A 16,741-nucleotide genomic window follows, 5' to 3' on the forward strand; every position below is an offset into this window, starting at 1 on the left:
AGTATAAGCTAATTATTTGAGAGATGAAGATCTGGTGCATCATATTTATTTGTCAGGTTCCATTTGCTCCTAATTAAAGGTGGAAAAGTTGCTTGTAGCTTTGAAGGGATGGCACAATGACCCACTCCTACATAGATTTTTTATTTTCCTTGCCAAATTTTCAAGGAAAATACATCAAGATAAAATTAACAGGCATTCCTCTTACTTACTTCTGTTTTCTTTTCTCTGTTACTGTTTTCTAAAGGGCAGGCAAGGTGTGGAGCAGGAAACTGTTTTGACTGTATTTTTACAGCCCATCTGCCTACATGACTTCTGTAGTTGATTCTGCTAACCTTGGTTGACTAATAAAATCATCCTCCCACATAAATAGCAGATACAGTGATCCAAGATTAAAATGCTGCATTTATCATAAGTCTCAGAAAGTTTAATTCATTCATTCCTTCATTCATTCCACAAATATGAATTCAGTGTATCATATGTATCAGGCTCTGTGCTAAAGCTGTGAATTTAACACTGAGCAAATTCTAACATGGTTTCTGCTCTAAGCTTACAATCTGAGATGGTTGATGAATATTAATTAATCATACTAAAAGTATATAGCTACAAACTAAATTATTTTTTAAAAGAAATATGGTTCTACTAGGATCATATAACAGGAACTGATTTACACTAGGAAACCAGGGAGAAGTTTACTAAGGAGAAGGCTGGACTGAAGAAAGGGAATGTCTGAAGAAAGGGAAAGAGCATCCTTGGCAAGAAGATTGTGAAACACGAAGGCCCCATATCTAGGGGTGCATGATGCACTGAAAGTTGGTCAGTGTGGCTGGCTGGGAAGAGAAAGGGCTGATGGGAAGGCAGGCCCATGCCCTGCAGGGACCACAGCTAGGCCATATTAAGGGCTTTGACCTTCATCCCCTGAGCATTAGACAGACTTACAAGGGTTAAAGCCAAGGGTGAGGAAGTAGAGGCAGGGAGAACGGATGCATGGCCCTTATCATGTCTGTGTTTTGGATTGGGGAAATGTAAGTATCAATTCTTCACAAATACAAGGGAGATGAAGATGCTGAACCCTGGATAATCCTTTCTTTGCTGCAGATGAAGTTCCTGGAAATTCTTTACCATCCATTCTCTCTTCCACTAAATTTCAGAAAGAGCGCATCCAGGTCCCTAGCTGTGTGCTGAGTAACACTTGCACGTGGCCATTGCTGGACCATGCAGCAATAACTTCTCCTCTTGTCAGCTCTTCTAGCCCCTTCTCACTCTTTCTGCTTTTCCTTTTGATGATGGGGCGGTGGCAAAACACAGTACATTTCTGTTTTTGGCAAAGTGTGAATGGCATGGCTTGTGGCACCTTCTCTCCTGGTTTAGAGAACAAGCTTTGGAGGTAGAGTGGCTTTGCCTCTCGTTTAGCCTTACATGGTTGTTCTGAGGATTAGGTGGCTTGATATTTGTAAAACATAGAGAACAAGAACTGGCACATAGCAAGTACTTAGCTAATGATAGCCATTATTATTACCTATTTTGTGGATATATTGCTAAAGGGACAAAAAGCAGGATACAAAACTATGTATTAAAAGGGCTTGCACAAATGTATCCTAATAAATGCAAAGCAAATGTCTGAGGATATGTGGTGGTTACATCTGAGGAATGGGACTGGGGTTTAGGGGAGAAGGCTAGGCAAGTGGCTTTTACTTTTTCATCTAATATTGTTGTAGTAATTGATTTTTTATTATAAAAAGTATACTTTTATAGTAATGAAATTACAAGGGATAGTTTAGAAAAGTCCATCCATACTTTCCATCATGTCAGTTTTTTTAAAAGGCATGATGATTTCAACATAACCTCTTTTCATATTTTTTCATCCTTAAATTCAGAGATATCATCTAAAAACTTTTCTTAGGGTAAAGAAACATGTATCTAAATCCCAGCAATTTCCCAGATTTTCATTTCTTTGCTATGCCATAGTCAAATAAAAGTTTTTATAATTACATGCTATTTTAATTCCACAGTTATAAAATTATTCTAGTTATTCTTTCATCTCTCCATATACATATATAGAGTTGTCTGGAATGCTGTTCACCCACCAGATATAAACAACACGTTTGGCTTCATTGTTGCTGACTTCATTGCAAAGCATTGCTTAAATTTTTATAATAAGCATTTTTATAAAAACAATGAAATCATTGCTCAAAATTGGAGATGAGAAGTGTTAGTTCACTCTTCTGTTTAGAAGTAAACATGGCCGGGCATGGTGGCTCACGCCTGTAATCCCAGCACTTTGGGAGGCCGAGGCAGGCAGATCACGAGGTCAAAAGATGGAGACCATCCTGGCCAATATGGTGAAACCCTGTCTCTACAAAAATTAGCTGGGCATGGTGGCACACGCCTGTAGTCCCAGCTACTCGGGAGGGTGAGGCAGGAGAATCGCTTGAACCCAACAGGTGGAGGTTGCAGTGAGATCGTGCCACTGCACTCCAGCCTGGCAACAGAGCAAGACTCCATCTAAAAAAAAGAAAAAAAAAAAAAAAGGAAACACAATACCCAGCACCCAGCATCTCATCTTTTCCAGACATTTAGGATGCTGAACTGCTTCAGGATTATGAAGTTGAGTAGCTGTTGTGCAGTATCTGTTGCTCATGAAAGAGGCGAGAAGTGGACTATGTGGTTACTGAATCAGGATGCGAAAATATTTGAAATGATGATCTCATATTAACATACAATCTACCATCCTTTCCTCTTGTTTTTTATTTATTTTTTTCTTAGCAGGTAGAGGCTTTTTATGTTTAACTAAGGATTTTGATTAATTGAATTGGTATTTTTCAATAGTGTATGTAACCGGTTGAGAATCATTAATATTGTACAATGTTAGCACATGGTAGCTTTGATCATCATTTAAATACAACTGTTTCCTTGCCCAGCAATTATACACCACTATCATGGATCAGATAAGAACATAAATCTGGAGAGAACTTTGAGTCCCCTGGTAAATACTTCATGAAGCCAATGGGAGCTTGCCAATTAGACAATCATCTCTGCATAAGATATATTTCCAACGAGTAACTGCATTATACAGTCCTTAGCATATTGTGCCCCTCGGGATATGATGATAATTGACTGTGTCACAGAAGAAACAATTTGAAGAAACTGGGACTAAGCTGATTATCAACTGAACCTTTAGAACAGGGTTAGCAAATGATGGCCCAAGGGCCAAATCTGGCCCGCTGCCTAATTTTGTCCAGTGCATGAACTAAGAATGGTTTTTACGTTTTAAGTGACTGGGGAAAAAGAATCAAAAGTAGAATAACATTTCATGACATGTAAAAATTATATGAAATTCAGATTTCCTGTCCCTGAAGTTGTATTAGAACATAGCAGATTCATTCATTTACACATTGTCTGCAGCTGCTTTTGCACCACAGTTTCAGAGTTGAGTAGTTGAGACAGAGAAGATAAGAGAAGAAAATATTGACTGTCTGACTCTTTATGAGAAAAAGTTTGCTGACCCTTCCTTTAGACTCAGGTACAAGTTATTTGTGTGCATGTCTGCTTATGAATGGATAATGCTTCTGTGTTAGAAATATATCTGGCCGGTTGATGTGGCCATCAAAGGAGGTACTATACTCCATATTCTTCTATTTTCCTCACTCCCTTCTCAAAGTCAAAAGAAAGCTATTGAGTGAGAAAAATTAAGAGTACTGGAAGGGACCATAAGAAAGATATTGGTAACAGAAAATACCTACACATTACCTCCAAAGCTCATAAATTACTAACTCTAATTTTAAGCCCTAAAATCAGATTAGTTCTCTACATTTTAAATTTTGAAATTATTTATTCTCTGTGTCTGAGAAATCTTTTGAGAAGCAAGAGCATTTGTTCTTGTGACTCTTACAAAATACAGTGGCTGGCCGGGCGCAGTGGCTCACGCCTGTAATCCCAGCACTTTGGGAGGCCAAGGTGGATGGATCACGAGGTCAGGAGTTCAAGACCAGCCTGGTCAAGATGGTGAAAGCCCATCTCTACTAAAAATACAAAAATTAGCTTGGCATGGCGGCAGGTGCCTGTAATCCCAGCTACTCAGAAGGCTGAGGCAGAGAATTGCTTGAAGCCAGGAGGCAGAGGTTGCAGTGAGCCGAGATCGCACCACTGCACTCTAGCCTGAGTGACAGAGTGAGACTCCGTCTCAAAAAAAAAAAAAAAAAAAATTAAAAAACAAAATACAGTGGCACACCAGATGGAGGCTCTTTGTTCAATGGCATTATCATATTGAATAGTGCTCTTTGGTGTATGCTTGCATTCAGTTGTAGATACGATATAATGCATGATTGGATAATAGGAAATACCTTTTAGTAGAATGTGTAATTCTTGATAGGATATCCTGTCCATTGGCTTTGACAGTTGAATTAACCTATTTGGCTGACATAGACCCTCCTAATGACCACAATATGTAAGAAAATATGAAATTAATACAAAAGCTATCTTGTACTGGTAGCAAGATAGCTACTGGTAGGAAACATTAACAATAGTATCTAAAATATAGAATTGAAAATGTGAGTCATTTTGCTTTTAAATCTCTATCATATACATGACTGACTTCAGTTGTTCCCTCTCCTCCCTTTTGTTCTGTTTCAGAGGTTGAAGGCTGCACTGACTCACCACCCTGCTGCCATGTCAAATGGGAACATGAACACCATGGGACACATGATGGAGATGATGGGCTCCCGGCAGGACCAGACGCCACACCATCACATGCACTCGCACCCACATCAGCACCAGACACTGCCACCCCACCACCCTTACCCACACCAGCACCAGCACCCAGCGCACCATCCTCACCCTCAACCCCATCACCAGCAGAACCATCCACATCACCACTCCCATTCCCACCTTCATGCACACCCAGCACATCACCAGACCTCGCCACATCCGCCCCTGCACACCGGCAACCAAGCACAGGTAGACCTTTTCTGTGATCTCTTTCCCCTTCTTATTCTCTTTCTTAACAGTGCAAGCTCTAATGCTGGGGTCATTTGCAGCAATCTTGTTTGACAAGCCCAGGTGTTCTATCTCACATTCTAGGGAGCTCTGTTTATCTCCTAGGAGGCAACCCTTACCCATAAGACCCTACCAGATCATAATTTCTATAAATAATATACTAAATAATATCAGGTCTAGTCTCTAAGGGCAAGTATAAACTTTAAGTTCTCCAAAATCTATTTCTGCAGTGTGTCAGAAAGTTAGCCCCTCCCAAAAGTAATATGAATCGATGGATTAGGAAGAACTTAAATTTGTGAAGAAAGATGTGAATTAAGAATGAGAAAAACAAGTTAATTCTAACCCTGGTTCTAGCTGCTGTTTTAAAACATCATAGAGACTGAATTTTGTCACCTGTAAAATGGAAGTTAAATACAACAGGCAATCTTCTGAGTAACAGTGAATGTTAAAAAATCTAAAGAGTAACAATTCAAGGCAGACAAAGAAGCTCCATCACGGATGCTAGGGCATAAGGTGCTGTGAAAATGGTGAAGAGAGGTGACTCATCCCCCTGAATGAGAAATGCGTTGGAGGGAACAGAAAGAGAGCCAAGTTCTGTAGATGATCAGACCAAGAGAAAGGCCAAATCCCAGTGGGGGAGAGTCACAAGGAGTGGCTGTAAAGAAAGCCAGCATTTAGACAAAACTGAAAGAGGGTTGGGGGACCAGGCAGACGTTATGTCACCCACGGCCAAGAAGAGAGGCGAGTCCTGTACTGGAGTGAGTTTTAGTAAGTGGATGAAGGGCATGTCCAGGAGCATGGCTGGGCCTAGACACTTTGGATCCTCAAGCAGAATGACCTTCATCCATACCCTCCACCCAGTCCACACTGCCAGCTTCCAACCAGCTGGATCAGAAGGGTGTCGGAAGCGTGGAACCATCAAATAACACTTGTTCACCGTCTCCTCTGTCATCTGCCCCTGGAGACGAGACCTTACACCAGGCAGCTTTTTGAACTCTTGAGCCCCCCTCCATTAACGTGCACCAAACCTGGACAGCCATCCACAGAATGGATCAGGCACAAGCAACTCTCTAAGCTATTTATTAGATAAACTGTCTTTTGCAAGGTCCTTAGAGGTGTTCTACATTGTGAGTAAGAATCGAGCATTAGAGTGAGATAACCTTAACTTTTTTCCTGGCTTCCTCACTGTGTGATTGTGAACAGAAACGATTAACCTCTCCAACCCTCAGTTTTTCCATCTGTAAAATGGGGCTGGGTAATAGTAGACTAAACTCTAGGCTCTTATGAGTATTAAATAAGAGAATCTCTGTAAAGCCCTTGGCACAGTGTTCAAAATATGTTATTCCAAACCAAAATAATAGAAGTTTAGCAAATTGTATAGCAATCAAACGTTACCCAGAGAACCTTTTTGGTCACATTTTTAGTCAAATGCCATACTAGAACATGTATTTAGAAAGGAAAAAAAAAAAAAAAAAACTACAAAGTCAACGATGGTCAAATTGATTCACATAGGTACTTAGTTTATAAGGAAACAAGAACATCAAGGTTTGGTCACCTTTGTGGGCAAGTTATTTCACAGGCAAGTTATATAACAATTCTTTGAATATAAAAGCCATTCACTAGCTAATTACCAATTAGCCAGTTGCCCTCTGTTTCAAGTCAGTAAGTGGCCAATTGTATATGCAATTAGTTAATTGCTATTATAATTAGCTTCATGAACAGTTACTTCTTTTAATTGCATACTAAAAAGAAAGAGCCCAGGTTGGTCTTGCTAAAATTTGAACCAGATCATTTAGGCAGTATCCCAAAACACCACTTTTAAATTGTATTAACTTGGCTGATTACTGAGATCTTGCCATTTTTCTTAATTGTATGATTATCTGAAAGTAGGAATAGAATCCTTGAACTCTGAGATTCTAAGATGATTTGGAATAAATTCTGCCTTTTTGAAATTATAATTGATTACTTTCGATCACAATTTTCAGAGCATCTATGCCAAGAGAATTCTGCTTTAAAAATAAAATTACAAGCAACAATAATTACCAGTTACACAGATTCTGGTTTTAGGAATGTATTTGCATTTTCTCCTGGCTTCTTGTGCTCCTCCTGCATGTAAGGATGTGATAGTAGAGTGCTGGTTTCAAGGAATTTCTCTTAACCAATCCTGAACCTACATTACACCTGAAACCACGTCACTTATGCCTTTGGGTGAAGACACACGAAAAGTGTCATGGGTTACACTGATTAAACTTAGGGTAGGTGGATACAGAATTGAAAGATAAGTCCCTGCAATGGAGATGTGAAAACATTCTTTTCCTCTTTGAGGGTTTTGTCTGGGGCTGGCAATAAGAGATCATAATTCACAAAAGGAAACAGTTAAAGGCAAAAATATCCAAGCAGTTAGCACATTCCCTCTTAATGCTTTTCTTTGCAGTAGTTAGCTCAGGAATTACCATCCGAAATGGCAAGTGGTAAGCCTTTGCCAATAACAAGGATGATGTCTTCACTAGCAATTCTGATGAGTAAGACCTTACACAGTTAATTTATTTTGTTATTCTTCTATAATCAGGAGGAAAATAGTCACCAACAAACAGTTCTAGAAAATGTCTTTGCTGGCCGGGTGTGGTGGCTCACGCCTGGAATCTCAGCATTTTGGGAGGCCGAGGCGGGTGGATCACGAGGTCAGGAGTTCAAGACCAGCCTGGCCAAGATGGTGAAACCCCGTCTCAACTAAAAACTACAAAAATTAGCCAGGCACAGTGGCAGGTGCCTGTAATCCCAGCTACTTGGATGACTAAGGCAGGAGAATTGCCTGAACCCAGGCAGCAGAGGTTGCAGTGAGCTGAGATCATGCCACTGCACTCCAGCCTGGGTGACAGAGAGAGACTCCATCTCAAGAAAAAAAGAAAATGTCTTTGCTTTACATAAAATTACTGAGATGCAGTTCAACCTCAACCCTGGGCCTGATTCTTTTACAGTTAGTCATAGAAGGTTTGATAGAGTTTTGGATTAAAATATATCACCATCAGTCAACTGATGTCAACCAGTAGCCATTATTAGTGCAATTACAGTCATTCTGATTGATTTCAATCATAGTGCTGGAATGTGGTAGAAAAGATTGTTGGGCTTCATTTTTAAAACTTTTGGCCTGTTATTTCTGCAGGTTAAATGTCTCTTGTAAAACAACTTTATAGGTATTACAGTCATAAACCTGAGTGACTGAGAAATGGGAGAGGAAAAAAAAAACCCGCCTTTTATTGAGAATGAAGAAGGAGGAAGGAATGAAGTGCATGAGGGAAAGCATTAGGTGTCCAGACATATAAAGAGTCAGTCGTAGAAATTTCACAAGGTGCCGTGTGTCTGCCTTATGAATAGAAAAAAAGCTGTATGTGTGGAGGTCTCTAAGCCTTAGATGTTGCTGAGTCTCACACAGACCTTGCAAGAACTCTATAAGCATAGTAAAATTTTTTAATAAAGTGCTTTGCCACTCTTAGGATTTCCTTCTAATGTAAGTGTATGGTAATGCACAAGCAACTCTCACTATCTCATACACACAGCGTGTGACAGGGCTCAGTGCTGCTTCAGGCATCGATTTAACGCTTTCAAAGGCCCAGCTTCCCAATCACCTAGAAAGCTCTCCTGGATCTCCTTTCACCCTGGTGAGCCCTCTGAGGGGCAGGCAGGCCCAGGTGGAGTGTGCAGGTCCGGCTAGTCCTCTGCATTCAGAACTGTGAAAGAGTCACAATAGGATTTCACCTGCCTTCCTGGCTTCATGGGCTTCTTTTGATAGGAGCCACAGTGGCAACGATGTCCCAGAGGTATGTTAGCAACACAACTTTACCACTATTAGAATGAAAGGAGCCCACAACCTGCTCAGAGGTTTTCTGCAGATGACAGTTGAGTCATCCATATTGTGATAATAACCCTGACCTTTCTGTTTTCACCCTGTAGCCATACGTTGGCTATTTTAAAGTTGTTTGTTTTTGTTTTTGTTTTTTAGAGACAAGGTCTTGCTGTGTTGCCCAGGCTGGAGTGCAGTGGCACAATCATAGCTCATGGCAACCTCGACCTCCTGGGCTCAAGCAAGCTTCCCACCTCAGCCTCCTGAGTAGTTAGAACTGCAGGCATGCACCACCATGCCTGGCTAATTTTTCCATTTTTTTTGTAGACACAGGGTCTTGCTATGTTGCCCAGGCTAGTCTGAAACTGCCGGCCTCAAATGATCCTCCCGCCACACCTGACCCTTACTTTAAAGTTTTTAAACACACCGTCAGTAAAACATTTTTAATAGCTGAAGGAGAAAAATAAATGTTTCCTCTACCATGATTCGGCTAAATGCCTGTCAGGGAAAAATCCATCTGACTACATCTTTTCACAAGTCATTCCTATATCTTGCCAACACATCACAGAATATATAGGTCAGTGATGCTTTTTCTTTTCTGAGTGTGATTTCATCATTTATTTCATTCATAGGAGGCAAGTCTCATATGCTGACTGAAGCGATAGACTTTCTGTGCTTTGCATTTCAACATCAGCTTGGGTTTCTTCCCTTACCTAACACGTCCTTCCCTATCCCCATCACCTCCTCCCTCTCTGTCCCAGCAGGTTTCACCAGCAACACAACAGATGCAGCCAACCCAGACAATACAGCCACCCCAGCCCACAGGGGGGCGCCGGCGAAGGGTGGTGGACGAGGATCCCGACGAGAGGCGGCGGAAATTTCTGGAACGGAACCGGGCAGCTGCCACCCGCTGCAGACAGAAGAGGAAGGTCTGGGTGATGTCATTGGAAAAGAAAGCAGAAGAACTCACCCAGACAAACATGCAGCTTCAGGTGCAGCCCACGGTGTCTTTCCCCGGGACTCAAAGGCCCTCTGCTCCGCGGGCATTTCCGGCCCCGACAGGCACTTGTTGACCTAAGCAGTGATGCCACACACTTAGTCCACAGAGGAGCCGCAGCCTCACTCCTCGAGCTTTATTAATTCCGGGACACTCTACAAAACAAAATTAACCGTTCAGTTTTTCAATCAATTTGCCCACAGAGCTCTGAGAAGGGGGGACCTACCCAGCTAAGTTGTAGGCTAGGAGCACAGGCTTTAATCCGACAGAGATCCAAACCCTGGTTCAGCAATTACTTGCTAGGTTTAACTCGCTGGCGCTCTGTTTCTTCCTCTATAGAATGGGAATCATAACTTTATAGAGTTGTTACATTAGGGGGAATAAACAAACTAATGTCTCCAAAGCAGTTGCCCAGTGCCTGGCCCATAATAAACCTTCAACTGAAAAGGAGCTGTTCGTTATATTCACTAGGTTGAGGGGGTTGCCTTGGCTTATACTTGATTATCTCTATTTTTGTTTCACATGAAAGAAAGAAAGGTTTATGGTCATTATGTAGCTCTGAAAGAAAAGGCATGTTTTCATCTCATTTGCCAACTCACCAAGATTTGAATCTTGCATAATTTTTGCTTTTTATGAATGGCTTCACTGGGGAGATTTTATAATGAGGCCCAGAAGTGTCTGGGCGTGTCTAAGAGAAAAGGAAGAAACTCTAGTACCCGGGCTTCTCCGGCAGACTTTATAATGATGTAGTTCAGAGCATTTGTTCTAATGTTAAAAATATGTGCACTATTTATCAGCAGAAAAAAAGGCAAGTAAATAGACACGTATGTGACCCACAGTCCAGGGATAGCATTAAGAGTTGTGGATTATACTCCAGTGCTTCCAGAAGCTGAGAGAATGGCCAAAGAGAGTGGGGCAGGGAGGAAAGTACCCTACATAGGGAGACTCTGCACTTTAAGAGTTCATGGGGTCTGGGTGCAGTGGCCCACACCTGTAATCCCAGCACTTGGGGAGGCTAATCACTTTGGGAGGTGGCGGGATCACTTGGGGTCCGGAGTTTGACCAGCCTGGCCAAGGTGCAGAAACCCTGTCTCTACTAAAAATACAAAAAAAATTTCCGTGGTGGCTCAGGCCCGTAGTCCCAGCTGCTCAAGAGGCTGAGGCAGCAGAGTGGCTTGAATGCAGGAGGGAGAGTCTGTAGTGAGCCAAGATCGCATCACTGTACTCCAGCCTGGGCAACAGGGTGAGACTCTGTCTCAAAAAAAAAAAAAAAAAAAAAAAAAAAAAAAAAACAGTTAATGGCTAGGCATTGGTAGGTTACTTTCATCTTCTTCCCACACCTAGTTCTCTGTGCATCCTTAGAAAGGAACAGTTAGGGTGCCAAACCCCAAAGCCTTTGCATATTCAGTTTCATTAAATGGAGATGGCTTGGGGCTTCCAGTGTACAAATTGAAAGTATATAAGGAAAGTGTGTGTTGTATGAGGGCCTGAATTTCATAATTTATGGATGTTCATTTTTCCCCCTAAATGTGTCATTCTTTTTGTGATAGACATGATGAGCAAGAAACTGCGAAACATATAGCAGATGTGAGGAAAATAAGATAAGATTCCTGCACTAACTTGCATGCTGCGGGAAGATTGGGACTGTCTCTTGCTACTCCCTCCGCCCACTATCTATCTGCTGTTTATAGTGTGGTGTCTACACTCAGTAACTTATTTGTTGAATAAATGAATGGGTTCCCCTGTTTATAGTATAGTGTCTACACTCAGTAACCATTTGTTAAATAAATGAATGAATTCCTCATTGCTGGAGTGTCTAAGAATTGGCTGCTTGACTACTTGGCAAGGATGTGATTGCAGGGAGTCAAGCCACCAGAGAAATGGCTGGACTCAAACACCTTTAAAACCACTTGTAGAATCTGATAGGCACAGTAGTATCTGAGAAACTTTTAGGTAGAATGTGGTTAAGCACTTTTTTTTTTTGAGACAGGGCCTCACTCCATTGCCCAGGCTGGAGGGCAGCTTACTACAGCCTTGACCTCCTGGACTCGAGTGTTCCTCCCACCTCAGCCTCCCGAAGTGTACATCACCATGCCTGGCTAATTTTTTTTTTTTTTTCTCTAGAGACAAGGTCTTTTTATGTTGCCCAGGCTGGTCTCAAACTCCTGGGCTCAAGCAACCCTCCAACCTCAGCCTCCCAAAGTGTTAGGATTATAGGTGTGAGCCTCTATGCCCAGCCAAGCATTTTTAATATTAATAATCATATTTTAATTTTGATGTGTATTGAAAAATGTAATTAGAAGATCAAATCTGCAATTTCAAAGATATTAGTAAGAAGGCTAAATTATTCAAAATTGAGTTAATTTGCACAAACATGTTAAGTAAATAAAAGTTCTTGTATATGTGAACCTAGTAAATATTACAGCAGTGGTTCTGTGATAACTGAAGTTGGGGAAACCCAGGAATTTGCCACCATTTCTGAGGTCTGCAGGAGGATGATGCAAACGTGTAGGTTTTCTCAATCTTGGCCCTATTGACTTCTGGGCTCAATCATTCTTTGTTGTTCCCTGTGCATTGCAGGCTATTTAGCAGCATCCTTGGCCTTTACCCACTATGTATCAGGAGCACACCTTCCACCTATGACAACCAAAGCGTCTCCAGACATTGCCAAATGTCCCCTAGTGGTGATTGGGAAGGGAAGTTGGGTGGCAAAATCAGCCTTAGTTAGGAACCACTGCTTAGATGAAGGAGCCAAAAATAGCCAGCTGGCACATATCAGCTGCCAAGGCTTTAAATCAGTTTTAACTAAAATGAGTCCTTGCAGAATTCCTTCAGGGTATTGACTGTGATCCTAATGCATGCAAACATGGAGGGATCATAGCAGAGAGCCAGGAAAGTAAAGATGTCCATTGACTTTGAGGCCAGAGGTGTTCGTGACTTGGCATATGCGTATTTATGACTGCTTTTTACAAAATACACAAGGTAAATTTACCCTTTGCTAGACCCTAATGCACTGATTTTTTTTCACATTTCTTTAGAGTCAAATGGCTGAGGAAAAAAAGGAACTAGAACTCTAGCTCCCAAAACCAGAAAAAAAAAAAAAAAATTCCTACTGAGTTCAGAAAAAAAAAAAAAAATTCCCACTGAGTTCATGTGACAGGCACCAATATTTTGGTAGTTAAAACAGTACCCAAAAAAGGGACAGTCTCTGAACAGACTAAATTGTTGATATTTTCCAACCACCGCTTTGCCTTGGAGGGACAGAAGCCACAACCGCCCAGTGTTCTCTGTGAAGCTGAGTGTCCTGCATCAGGCCCTGGGATGCTGGAGAGGATGCTGCAGATTCCGCTACCTTTGAATGACCCTTTCCCTCTCACTGGACCTTTGTCAAAAGAAAAAGGTGGCTCTCTTGAGGCTGGACCAGTGAGCCAAATTTTAAGTAAACAGAAATGGAAGGTGCTAAGCAAACAAACTCCAGCCAAATGGAATATCCAAGGTCTGGATGGCCAGCTGCCACTTTTGAGTTGTTTTCCAGCATAGAACCCTCTAGTTAGGCTGCAGCATTTCAGATTGGAAAAACCAGACCTAAGAAAACAAAATCAAACTCCCAGACTTCATTTCCTAGTCTCACAACACATCTCTGCCCAAGAGGTCCAAAAAGGTATAGGAATTGGGGAAAATATTAGAAACCACCTAATCTGACATTTTATGGAGAAAGAAACTGAGGTTAGGGAAATGAGGGGTCTTCCCTAATGTCACACAATGAGTAGGTGGCAGAATGAGGACTCAGGGAAGTCTCTTGTTGACCTAACCCACTTCTTTGTGGTCTTTTATTTTAGAAACTCCGTAAGCCAAAGAAATCCATGTTCTTTTTTCTGATACTAAGTGACTAAGATCAGCTCTAAATTCATCAACTGCTGTGGTACTCAGTAGAACGTCTGGGTTCAGTAGAGGATATGGAAATCATCTGGTCACCCATGGAAATAATTGCTTTTCTTTTTTAGTGCAAAGACACATGGTCTAAGTTGCTGCTGAAATTTTGGACACATGAGCCCAGGTCTGGGACTTGGCAAGCGAATAGGCCAGATGGGAACTGTTGCTTGACAAATTGAAAGTTCTTTGTTTCAGAGTGAACCAAACCTGGTCTCAGCTAATCTACCAAAACAAAAAAGCTGGGGGAGGGTATATTGTGGGGCCCATTTTGATAATTATTTTTTTGGCACAAACTACTGCTTACACCAAAAAGCACTGTGGATTTATCGTATAAATAATGACATCCCCAAAGCTGAACACTGCAAATGTAGCTATTAGGGACTTGTTGGAGTGCTTGCTTAAAGTATGTTATTGTAGTATTGAATATCTCTATGGAGTGCTGCTTCACCCCAAGGCAAACTATGGGTTTAAAAATAGATCAGTCCAACTGGATCTTACAATTGCTAAACAGCTAACTGCTTTAGAGGAGCAAACTCAAATTCATTTAGAAAAATGAAAAGATGAAGAGTTGATTTCTACCAGACAATCGATACGTATTATTAATACCTTGTATTTACAAAGTACTTTTAAATTAAGTCCTAAAACTCTGATTATAACCTACATAGGGGAATAAAAAATGGTGATTTTCCTCAATTTATAAAACAAGGTAATTCAGAGTAAGAAAATGCCTCCAGAAGGCCTGGTTTTTATTTCCCTACTAGACTTCCAGGCCACATTTGATTTCTTTTATGCATTTTGAAACATTTGCTATCTGGTTGTTCTCTTCCAAAATGAATTCAAGGTGATTCCACTTATGTTCCCCTGAAAAGGGTTTTTACTTAAAATATAGTCTAGTATTTGTGCATTTCCTATACTAATCATTCTTTCACTATGGAATCTTTAAGATGATTATGCATGTGCTCACCACACAATTCATTCTTCTTTCTCCAAGATAGTGATTTTTGACCTTTCTTAAGCCAAAGACCCTTTATGAAATATAATGAAGGCTCCATAGATGCTGTCTCAGCAATATGGACACATAAATGGACATACAAAATTTTGTTATAAAATGAAACTATAAATGTTGCTTTGGAATCTGCCTTACTAAGATTTGGAAGCATAAGAGGTGATAGAACTGGCTCCCTTATGAAAGATAAGACCAAAATTATAAGCATATTTGAGCATATTGAAAGTAGTTAAGTAATGAATAAAAGTCAAGATTGAATCTTTCATTAGATAATTGGGTAATTTGCTTTCTCAATAGAAGGTGACACAGAAATGCTTGTAGAATTAAAAAAAAAATCTTTCTGGAAGGAACTTAGAGAAGTAGTTCTCTACTTCTATACATGAAGTATAAAACCATCGTGTTTTATACTTGGTTGGCATGGCAGCTTGAGAACTCAAACCCTATTATTCTCAACTCTCAGGCGAGAGTTCCTTTTCCTATTGGATGCTGCCCCATGAATTTCTATGGCTTCTGTGGTTATTAGGCCTTTATTTAGTCCTTGCAGCATCGTAGTTACGTGTATATGGTATAAACAAGAAGCTGATTGCCCTTCTCTACTGACATTAATTGGTGTTCATTTTCCCACCATAACATGGCTAAATAACATAATTATTAACATGTTACATTAAGAAATATGTCCTGCCAGGCACAGTGGCTCATGCCTGTAACCCTAGCAGTTTGGGAGGCTGAGGCTGGAGAATCACTTGAGGCCAGGAGTTCAAGAGCAGCGTGGGCAAAATAACTAGACCCCATTTTTGCAAAACTTTTTTTTAAATTAGGTGGGCATTGTGGCACATGTCTGTAGTCCCAGCTACTCAGAACACTGAGGTGGGAGGATTGCTTGAGCCCAGTAGGTAGAGGCTGCAGTGAACCATGATGGTGCCACTGTAGTCCAGCCTGGACGACAGATCAAGACCCTGTCTCTATAAAAAGAAAAAAGAAAAAAAGAATATGTTCATATTCACATATATCTTTAAATGATGGTCAGCTGTCTCAATATTCTCAGGGTTCTGCATTTTTACAGACCCTCACAACACTCAGGCCTTTGGTCTCTGTACTTACAACATATTGCTTTATTAATAAAGTGTTTTGCTGTTCATAGACTAAATGCCACCAAAGTCATATACTTTGTATGGGGTTTTGGTGATAGGCCAGGGCACCACATGTGCTGACTGGTGCTCTTTTTATAGTAAAACAGCCTTATGAAAGCAAAAATTTATTGTGAAACTGTTTGGGGCATGCCAAATATCATAGGCAGTTAGCTCTTTGCTAACTGTAGAAACCCAGAGAATAGAATTCGGAGTGTTTTCTTAAGGAAGGGGCAATGAACACTTTGTGCCTGGGAGATTGAATGCTGCCAAGAAAGGGTTTCACTGCCCGGGACATAGTGGGGGAAGAAATGGAGGCTAAGTTCAACCTCTCCAAGATGGCCACAGGCGGGGGTGTTTTTTCTTCCAAAAGTATAAGAAAGCAAGAGAACCCAGTTTTGTTTTTAACACTTTTTGTTGTTGTTGTTTTCTAGGTAGAAAAGTGTGGATTCGCTAGAAACTGGAATTTGATTCCATTTTCTAAGATCCATTGTCTACATTATCTGCAGCTGAGAGCTTCTACTCAGGGGGCAAGGTGTCTGGCAGTTTTGATTTCAGAAAAGTGTTATTTCTGTAGTTTAATGCAAATAATATGACATTCCTTCTGAAGTAAATATACATAAATACACACACACACACACACACACATAAACACATCTCTGTTTCCTTGTTTTGTTTTTGTTTGTTTTTGACAAGAGATTGCCTTCATATGATGGTCTAGAAGTGACTTTCTTTTATATGTGCTATTTTGAGAAAAAGAAGGAAGGCCATCTGAATTTAGATAGGTGTAAAATCAAAGAGGAAGAAGGTAGTGTTTAAGGCTAAAATAATAAATTGTCCTGTAA

At 40.7% G+C, this 16,741-nt stretch overlaps 1 protein-coding gene across 7 annotated transcripts in view; it reads left to right on the forward strand.

Moving 5' to 3' along the window:
• The window catches only part of LOC105475779 (cAMP responsive element binding protein 5), a 415,489-nt gene that overhangs the window by 388,576 nt on the left and 10,172 nt on the right, over window positions 1-16,741 (forward strand). For 4 of the 7 annotated variants that reach the window (XM_011731266.3, XM_071094974.1, XM_011731268.3 and 1 more), the window contains exons 8-9: window positions 4,630-4,953; window positions 9,595-9,825. In XM_011731266.3, the coding sequence (XP_011729568.1) occupies window positions 4,630-4,953; window positions 9,595-9,825 (555 nt within the window). The remainder of the gene's footprint in view (window positions 1-4,629; window positions 4,954-9,594; window positions 9,826-16,741) is intronic. The other 3 variants (XM_071094975.1, XM_011731263.3, XM_011731270.3) reach the window with 1 other exon arrangement.

This window comes from Macaca nemestrina, chromosome 4 (assembly GCF_043159975.1).
Source record: "Macaca nemestrina isolate mMacNem1 chromosome 4, mMacNem.hap1, whole genome shotgun sequence".
NCBI lineage: Eukaryota > Metazoa > Chordata > Mammalia > Primates > Cercopithecidae > Macaca > Macaca nemestrina.